Source organism: Aethalodelphis obliquidens, unplaced genomic scaffold (assembly GCF_003676395.1).
Source record: "Aethalodelphis obliquidens isolate GAN/ISIS:26980383/991018 unplaced genomic scaffold, ASM367639v1 scaffold62, whole genome shotgun sequence".
NCBI classification, from domain to species: Eukaryota; Metazoa; Chordata; class Mammalia; order Artiodactyla; family Delphinidae; genus Aethalodelphis; species Aethalodelphis obliquidens.
In genome coordinates this window covers 4,984,539-4,993,583 of record NW_020838006.1, presented here as the reverse complement: position 1 = coordinate 4,993,583, position 9,045 = coordinate 4,984,539, and the positions used below count along the sequence as shown (strand labels likewise).

Genomic DNA, 9,045 nt, shown 5'->3' with positions numbered 1-9,045 from the left:
GGGAAGAGGAATCGAAGACAGCATATAAAGACAAATATTTTAAAGAGTTTTGCTGTAAAAGGGAGGAAAGAATATAGCAGTAGCTGGTGAAGGAGCAGGGTTAAGAGAAAATGATCCAGTTGAAATCAATAAATGATTATATAGCGAAAGAGGGGGGAGAATTGTTGGAGCAATGTCCTTGAGTGGAGGAGAGGAAATGAAATCTACTGCACAAGTGGGGAGATTGCTTTAGTGTAAGGGTATGGATTATTTGTCTATGATAACTGGCAGGATAATTATTATGACAGTGCAGGCACAGGAAGGGGGTATATGGGTTAGTGGAAATCTGTGGAAGTTCTAAAAGTCTCCAAGTAGGGGGGAAAAAAAAAGAACACGTAACAAAGGATTAGCAGTCAGAATGACTTTGGATTTCTCAGGGACAACACTAAAATCTAGCAGACAAGGGGTCAAGGCCTTGAAAAACCTAAGGGAAGATAATTTGCCACTTAAGAATTCTACACCCAGGCAAACTATCACTGATTGCCCTCTGGCTTCTGGTAGGGTTGCAAATGTGAGACACTGGCAGGATACCGCAGGGCAGAAAGAGCGGTTACTGCTGTGTTCCTTAACTCAAAGCCAAAGATCTTGCTGATCAACGCTTTTCCTATAGCTGCAGCTCTCTGGATTCTAGCAAACATCCCTTCCTTTTTCCCCTTCAGCCCTAAATCTTCCTGCTGTTGCTAGCCGCATCTCCTCGGATCACTCACACCTTTGTAAATAGTTCCTTCATTAAGCTTTCATCTGGGCCTTGATTGAATACACAGGTCTCCAAAAATGTAGCCATACACTTTTTTCTCATAAAACTAATGGAGAAAGTTCTCCACTAAGATAAGAAAGAAGACGACACAGGAATGAGGCAAAGAGAATCTGCAGAACAATGGTGAAAGGAGATTTCAGGATGAAATTAGGAATCTCTTTTGTATTACGTACAAAGAACCACCAATTCCAATTGCAGCAGTGACAGTGCAGGAATTCCACACCCGCTGCGGGGTTTGTGGACCCGACTTAAGAGTGGGAGGGAGCACTGTTCACCTGACACACCCCAGCGCGCCCAGTTGCAGCCTAGGGCTGCGGAGGCGGTGGCCAGAAGCGCTTCAGCCCACTGAGCTCAGGAAGACTGGGGCTGCAGGACGGCGTCCCGCCGAGCCACCTGCGCACGCGCATTTCCCCCTTCGCCGGCCGGCGGCCTGCTGCGCACGCGCAGCTCGCCGTCTCTCGCTCCGTCAGTCCCTGCAGTGCCTGGGCCCCACCCCCGCAGGCCCCGCCCCGCTGCCGTGCGCCGAACGCTGCATATCCGGGTTCTCGCCTCCGCCTCCGCCGCCGCCGCCGCCGCCGCCTCCGCCTGGCTCATTCAGCTTTGCTGGGACCGGTGTGTTCCCGACTAAGATGGCGGCTGTGGGGCGAGTCGGCTCTTTCGGCTCCTCTCCGGCGGGATTAACCTCGACTTACACGGGCGGTCCCTTGGCCAACGAGCTAACCTCGGGTAACGGCGGCGCCGCGGCAGGGGACGACGAGGACGGGCAGAACCTTTGGTAAGGACCGCACCCTTCCCCGGTCCCCGCCGGCACCCCCGGGCCGGGGACGCCCCGGGGTCGCGTGCCCGCCGGAGCTCGGCGCCCTGCCCAGGCCGCCGCGTTCTCGGCCGCCCCCGCCCGGGCGCGCGAGGCCGGTGCCGTTCCTCCCGCGCGGGGCTCCAGCCTGAGCGTGCGCCTTGTTCCCCGCCAGGTCCTGCATCCTCAGCGAGGTCTCCACCCGCTCGCGCTCCAAGCTCCCCGCGGGGAAGAACGTGCTGCTGCTGGGTAAGTGCCCCCACCTGCTCCCCCCTGCGCGGCCCCCCAGCGTGGCCTGGGTCTGGGTCCGCCCGCCGCTCTCTGGCTCGCTTTGTGCGGGCAGCCGGGGCTGGCCCCGCCCCGCCGCCCGACCTGTGGCTGACAGCTGGGGGAGAAGGAGAACAGGGACCCCTGCCCCGGGATCTGCAGGGACCCGCCCTCCCCTGAAAGTTTCTCCTCCCCTGGGTGTGTGGGGTTGGCCCTGACAGCTTCCTCCGGGAAGGACAATGCGATAGCCCCATCTGAGAGATTCTAGTTTACCTAGAAAATAAGGACGTTTTTTCTTTCATGACAAAAATTGGTAGCAGGAGGCTCTTCGCGACAGCTCCAGTGCAAATGGCATGCCATCAATATTTAATGGCTGGCTCTTTGTATAATTTACAGAAGCTAGAAATGAGGCCTGGTGTAGTCGTGATAAATGTAATTATTTGATTCCGCTTTTACGGGTACAGTGGGCTCGTGTTGCAGCTGTCTTTTTCACTGTCACTTATAATTCTGAAATTTGTAAAGTGCAGAAAACGTTTACCTTTCTCGTTCAGTCCCTTCGGCCTGATGGGTGTAATAATGAGAAATGGTCTAACGTCTCAAATCTCCTGATCTATATTCCCTCTGCTCTCTGGAAGTTATGTATTTTGTTTCTTTACTGACTCTGGGGGTGGACGTGGAGAACAATTCACAGGTTCACATTTTTGCAGGCTTAGCTCCAAAGTAACGTAGAGATTTCTTTCATATTCTTTAGATGTGAAAATTTGAAGTTTGGCTTATAGGATGATCGTTGAATTTTAAAACTTTGGTTTTGATGTCTCAAGACTTTTTAATGTTCATTTAAAAACAGGAAGGGAAACAAAGAAGTCAAATGATACTTGTCAGGGTCCGCTTTTAATGGGAATGTTTAGATAGAAACAAATCATTTTTCATGAACTCTTGACAGTCTACAGTATATGATTCTTGGCGTTATTTAAAGTTACTGGAGCTAGTTGAAAAATTAGTGTTACCTTTTTTTTAAAATATATATCACTTTATTTATTTATTTATTTTTATTTTTGGCCGTGTTGGGTCTTCGGTGCTGCGCTCCGGCTTTCTCTAGTTCCGGTGAGCGTGGGCTTCTCATTGCGGTGGCTTCTCTTGTTGCGGAGCATGGACTCTAGGCGTGCGGGCCTCAGTAGTTGTGGCACATGGGCTCAGTAGTTGTGACACACGGGCTTAGTTGCTCCACGGCATGTGGGATCTTCCCGGACCACGGCTCGAACCCGGGTCCCCTGCATTGGCAGGCGGATCCTTTACCATTGTGCCACCAGAGAAGTCCCTACCTTTGTTTTTAATGTGATTGAAAGTACCTACTGCGGATTCACCTGGGTTCATTCATGACCCTATCACATACTAGTCCTATGATCTTAAGTAAGTTCTTTGACTTATATGACCCTCAATTTCTTCTTCCTTAAAATGGATGTTACAGAAATAATAATGCCTACTTCCTAGTGTTATGGGGAGAACTGAATGAGATAATGTTTATGAAGTGATAACAGCACAGTGACTTTTTGTGATGAGTCTCTTAACTGGATTAGAAAATATTTTATCAGAACTCTTCTTAAAAATTGAGTTACTGCCTACGTAACTGATATTTATAGGGCAGATATAGGTTAGGATCCAAGAGCAAAAAAAAATTCAGAAAATGTTTCCAGATTACTAGTTTAAACAAATTACTATTAAGTGCTAAACTAAAATGGACCTAACACAAAGTGACCTCATTGAAGTGGGTTATATTTCAAATACTCTAAGTTAAATAAGACTTCTTTTCAAATACTGCCATTGTAGGGCTTCCCTGGTGGCGTAGTGGTTGAGAGGCCGCCTGCCGATGCAGGGGACACGGGTTCATGCCCCGGTCTGGGAAGATCCCACATGCTGCAGAGCGGCTGGGCCCGTGAGCCATGGCCGCTGAGCCTGCACGTCAGGAGCCTGTGCTCCGCAACGGGAGAGGCCACAACAGTGAGAGGCCCGCGTACCGCAAAAAAAACCAAAAAAAAAATCAAATACTGCCATTGTAAAGATAAGATTCCTGAATTTTGTTTTCATTTTGTAAGTTCCTCCCAATTATTCCTGTGCATTAGATGTTAGTTACATGGTTCTGTTTTTAGTGAAACAAAAGTGACAGTTTTGTTCATTTCTTCTTTTTTTTTTAAATAGATGTTCATTTCTTAACATTCCTAATTTGCACTGAGGTTGCACCATGCTTTTTTTTTTTTTTTTTTTGGGGTACGCGGGCCTCTCACTGTTGTGGCCTCTCCCGTTGCGGAGCACAGGCTCCGGACGCGCAGGCTCAGTGGCCATGGCTCACGGGCCCAGCCGCTCCGCGGCATGTGGGATCTTCCCAGACCGGGGTACGAACCCGTGTCCCCTGCATCGGCAGGCGAACTCTCAACCACTGCGCCACCAGGGAAGCCCTAAATTTCCTTTTATATAAGCTTTTTTTTTTTTTTAATTTATTTTATTTTTTGGCTACACCATGCGGCTCGCAGGATCTTAATTCCCCAACCGGGGATCAGACGTGTGCCCCTTGCAGTGAAAGTGCAGAGTCTTAACCACTGGACCACCAGGGAAGTCCCTTATATGAGCTTAATAGTTCATAAAGCTCCATCTAGTATCAAGTTATACAAGCTTAAAAATAAAAAAATTTTTGAGTACTGTTACTATTGGGATTTTCATCAAAGTCCTTTTCAGCTTTGGAAAAAGCTGATAACAGATTTTTATACTGATTACATAAATAGGATTAATTTTCTAGAATACCTCTAAAGATTTCTTAAAGACATTTTACCATCACATATTACAGCCGCATTCAGTTTATGCTGGTAGAGGGGAGAAATAGAGAAATAGGGATTGTGGTTTTCTTTGTTATGAGTTTGAAGGTGCTAGGCAGGAGGATGCTTGGCCCTAATATGTCTTTCATGAATTACGGTGATCTCTGGAGTCTCATATTTAAAAAACCAAATCTGAGACTATAACAAGGTTTTACATTTCCAGCAACTGTATAGAATAGGAACATTGATCAAGACTTAAGTACCCCAAACACAAATTGCAGTTTAACTTTACCTTGCTACATGGCCTCCCCTCCCACTGCCTGTGGGTGAAAGGGGTCAGAACTAGCATGTGTGTTAGCCATCCTCAAAGCATTTTCATACGAATCTTAGTTTGCCTCCTCTGTCCCCCTTTCCCCATCCCCCCCAAAACCTGGGAGATAGATGTTAACACCAATTATAGATGAGGTACTGAATCTTGGAGACCTGTTCAGTGAGTTTTCCGAGGTCACACAGCTGTAAAGACCCTGCCTTCTGTGACTCTGGCCAGGTTTTCCAACTTGATAGAAGTCCCTTCAAGGGAGGAAGTGCCACGTACTCTTCCTACTGCATAACTTTTTTTAAAAGGCCATCTTTGAGTAAAAATACTAATGATTATTTTAAAGTAAAATCCAAATATTTGTGGGATTCTAGGATGTAGCTTAATGAGGGACACGTCTGTTGCCATGGCATTTGTGTTGAAGCAGTCATTTACTCTACCCGGGCCTGACCCCTAGTGAAACCCAGAAACACTATGGCATTAGCATTTAACCATTGTTTCATGAAAGATTTTGCGAATGAACTTGTTTGTTCGTAATATTAAAAGGAAAATCTTTTTTTTTTAATATTTATTTATTCATTTGGCTGCATTGGGTCTTAGTTGTGGCACGTAGGGTCTTTCGCTGTGGCGCGAGGGCTTGTGGGCTCTGGAGCACGCGGGCTCAGTAGTTGTGGTGTGCTGGCTTAGTTGCCCCACTGCATGTGGGATCTTAGTTCCGACCAGGGATCAAACCTGTGTCCCCTGCATTGGAAGGTGGATTTGTAACCACTGGACCACCAGGAAAGTCCCTAAAAGGCAAAATTTCTTGTGCATGTATTTTAAGTAGGATTTAACTTATAAATGGACCTTTTAAGAAGTGTTTTTTCCTCTTTACCCTTTATATTTAATGAAACTTTACTACAGTGATTGTAATTACATGTATTTCAATAGCTGTTTTTGAGGGCACTTTCTCCATACCTTGGTTACTTAACCATGTTTTGATAAGAAAACTACCTAAGGAAAATAACAACAACGATACTTAAAATTTATAGAGCACTTACCTGTACCAGCCACATAAGGATTGTTTACATACCGTGATTATCCCCTTAAAGATCAGGAAACAAACACAGAGCTGTTAAGTAAATTGCTGTGAGGTTACATAGCCAGAAAGGGGCAACATCAAGATTCTGAATTGTGCAGCCTCGCTCCACTGGACTGTCTCTGCAGGAAGAGAGCTTTCTTTGTAGGAAAAGCAAAAAGATGTCTAGCAGTTATTAAGGAATTTTATCTGATTCTCCGTGATGTAATCTGTCTCACTGCAAAAAAAACTCACTGATAAAAGATTAATTGAATTCATTGTCGGTGAAGATACATATGTAGCCCTGGACCCCAGCACAGTGCCTGGCTTACAGATAAGACATCAGTATAACTTCCTGATTTAAGGCCAGCGTGAATTAATGAAAACTAGTTGGCCCTTCCAGTAAATCATGTAAGCCTCATTTTTCTCATCTGTAAATTAAGGTATTTGGATTTAATCATCTCTTAAGTCTTATCTCTTCTGACATTCTGTAATTATTTCTAATTGTAAAGCTTGTGAGTTGTATATTTTTAAAGAAATGTTTTGAGAACATATTGCAATTGGATTTAAATTAGTAAAGTATTTCTTGGTATATGTGGGCTGTTTGATTCCACTCAGGGAAGAAATCTCGAGTCGGCATTTTTCCCCGAAGGTGATAATTCAGGATGGTGTGCAGCCAAAAAAACCCCCACAAAATACTGAGCATCATCAGGAGTAAAACTGGTTTCTATTATGTTTGAATTATTGCAAGTAGGAAACCTCAAGACATACACTGGACTAGAGATGTGTTAAGAGAAGTAACTTGTCAAGTAAGTGAATGGTTTTCTGTGTGAGGACTTACTCTAAAAATAATGAGATTGTTCAGTCAGAAACTTAATTTTGGGAGAAGCTGGGATTAAAGATCCCCAAGGTTATATGACTTGTGGGAAACACAGATTTCTATCAGTTGATGCTGTTTTCTGGCATGATTGGTTATGGGCATGTGATGCAAGGAATAGTGTTACCACATATATGATACTGGACTGGTAATTTTCAAAGGATTAAGGAAACTATTGCCTGTTATGTGTCACTACTGCTAAAAAATATGTTTTTGAGAGTCCAGTGGCATATTGATATTTTATGATGGTCAGCAATCTATTAAGGCCACATAGTAAATAATCCAGGCTCTGTGAGCCATAATGGTCTCTGTTGTAACTACTCAACTCTGCCCTTGTAGCCCCCAAAGAGCCATAGATAATCCATAAGTGGATGGGTGTGGCAGTATTCAGTAAAATTTTATTTGCAAAAATAGGCAGCAGACCAGATTTAGCCTGTGGGCTCTTTGTAGACCCTTGCTTTAGGCTATTACGGGCATCAATTTTATCAGTAAGCACAGGTGCCAGTTAATAGAGGTTTCTGGTTAATGGAATATGATGTTTGGCCCCTAATAGGTGCTCAGTAAATAAACATTGGATGATTGATGACCAGCTTTTACTTTATTCCAGCTAGAGGTATAGTTTCAATGCAGGTTTAAGAAATGTCAAGAGTGGTTCATATATTTCCCCTTAGTGCTGCTGTCAAAAACAGAAAACAGAGCTGGAAGAACTACAGATGTCGGCCAATACAGTGGTAAGTCAGCTGGTGTGAAGTCCATGTGAGAGAAGGTCAGCAAAAGTACTTTGAAAATGCAAAACACACAGGAGCTTTGAGTTAGGAAAAAGAAAAGACCCAAGTTCAGCATGGGACTGTTACTATTGAGTGACCATGGACTAACATTTTGGGGCCTTATTTGTAAAGTCAGGGCAGTGGCTGTTAGACTGCACAGGTAACCTCTTTATTTATTTGTTCATCAAGCATTTATTAGAACGTGCTGTGCATAAAATGCTCTGCTGGGTCATCAGGAGGAAACGGGGCTCACTAGGTCCCTGCCCTCCAGGAGCTTATAACCTTCTGTGGGGAAAGACTCAAAGTATATAGTAAAAAAAATCAAATGTCAGTCTGAAATAATTGCTAAATAGCTTACATAAGTTATTATGGAAAAGGTGGTATCTGAGTAAAATTTTGCTAAGTAGGGTGGGGAGGAGGACACTGCAGGACTAAGGGAACGTGTTGCTGTAGCTAAAAACCTGGTGAAAAGACCCGGGGCGCTCAGGTGTGGAAGAGTCCTTAACTAGAGGCCCCCAGGTGTGGGAGTCAGCCCTTCCTACCATTCAAAGCTGTGGGATTGTGGGGCAAATTACAGCCTCCTAACTGAGATTCTTTCATAGTTCCTGGGATTAAAAGAACTGAAAGAAATTATGTGTAACATACCTTCCTCTTAAAATTAGTGTTCACTATTTTAAATTATAAAAGTAATACGTGTTTCTTGCCAGAGAGAGAGAGAAAAAAATTTATGAGGATAGGAATGTTCATTTTTTCTATGTGTATATTTGTTTTTTAAACAAAATAGGCTCATACCTTGTGTTTTGAAGTCAGATTTTTTTTCTTTATGTATCAGAGGGGTTTTTTTGCGTGGCAGTAGATATGGATTTCTTCCCTTTTAATGACTGAATAAAATATATGGCTCTATCATAATTATAAGATTGGTAAACAGATTATTATTGTTATACCCCGTTTTCTGCTTGCCAAATATTATCTTTGGGATAAATTCTTTTAAGTTGAATTGCTGGGTCAAAAGTATATATATTTTAAGTCTTTTTGTATATTACTAAACAGTATTTTTGGAAAGCTGTACCATTCTACATTCCCACCAGCAGTATGTGAAAGTACTTGTTTGTCTAGCACTATTGCTGACACCAGGGATTATTCATTTTAATCCTTGCCTATCTAGTAGGTAGGTTAAAAATTGGCATGTTAATTTAAAGGCAGTTTTATTGTACAATATATATCATGTTTGTTAATTAAGAACTATTGCATTAGTGTGACTTTGACCTTCTGGAGCATAGGAACTGTTAATAACCATTGGATCAGCACTTGTTGGCTTTGGTGAATGTTTATTGAATTAAACTCAGTGGTTTTCAGTTCATGTCT

General features: G+C 43.7%; 1 protein-coding gene across 3 annotated transcripts in view; it reads left to right on the top strand.

Annotated features, from left to right (window-relative positions):
* The first annotated feature begins 1,293 nt into the window (after nucleotides 1–1,293).
* DYNC1LI1 (dynein cytoplasmic 1 light intermediate chain 1) overlaps nucleotides 1,294–9,045 on the top strand; it is a 45,387-nt gene continuing 37,635 nt past the window's right edge. Inside the window, exons 1-2 of one of the 3 annotated variants that reach the window (XM_027088356.1) lie at nucleotides 1,294–1,571; nucleotides 1,765–1,838. In XM_027088356.1, the coding sequence (XP_026944157.1) occupies nucleotides 1,426–1,571; nucleotides 1,765–1,838 (220 nt within the window). In that variant the 5' untranslated portion in view covers nucleotides 1,294–1,425. The remainder of the gene's footprint in view (nucleotides 1,572–1,764; nucleotides 1,839–9,045) is intronic. The other 2 variants (XM_027088357.1, XM_027088358.1) reach the window with 2 other exon arrangements.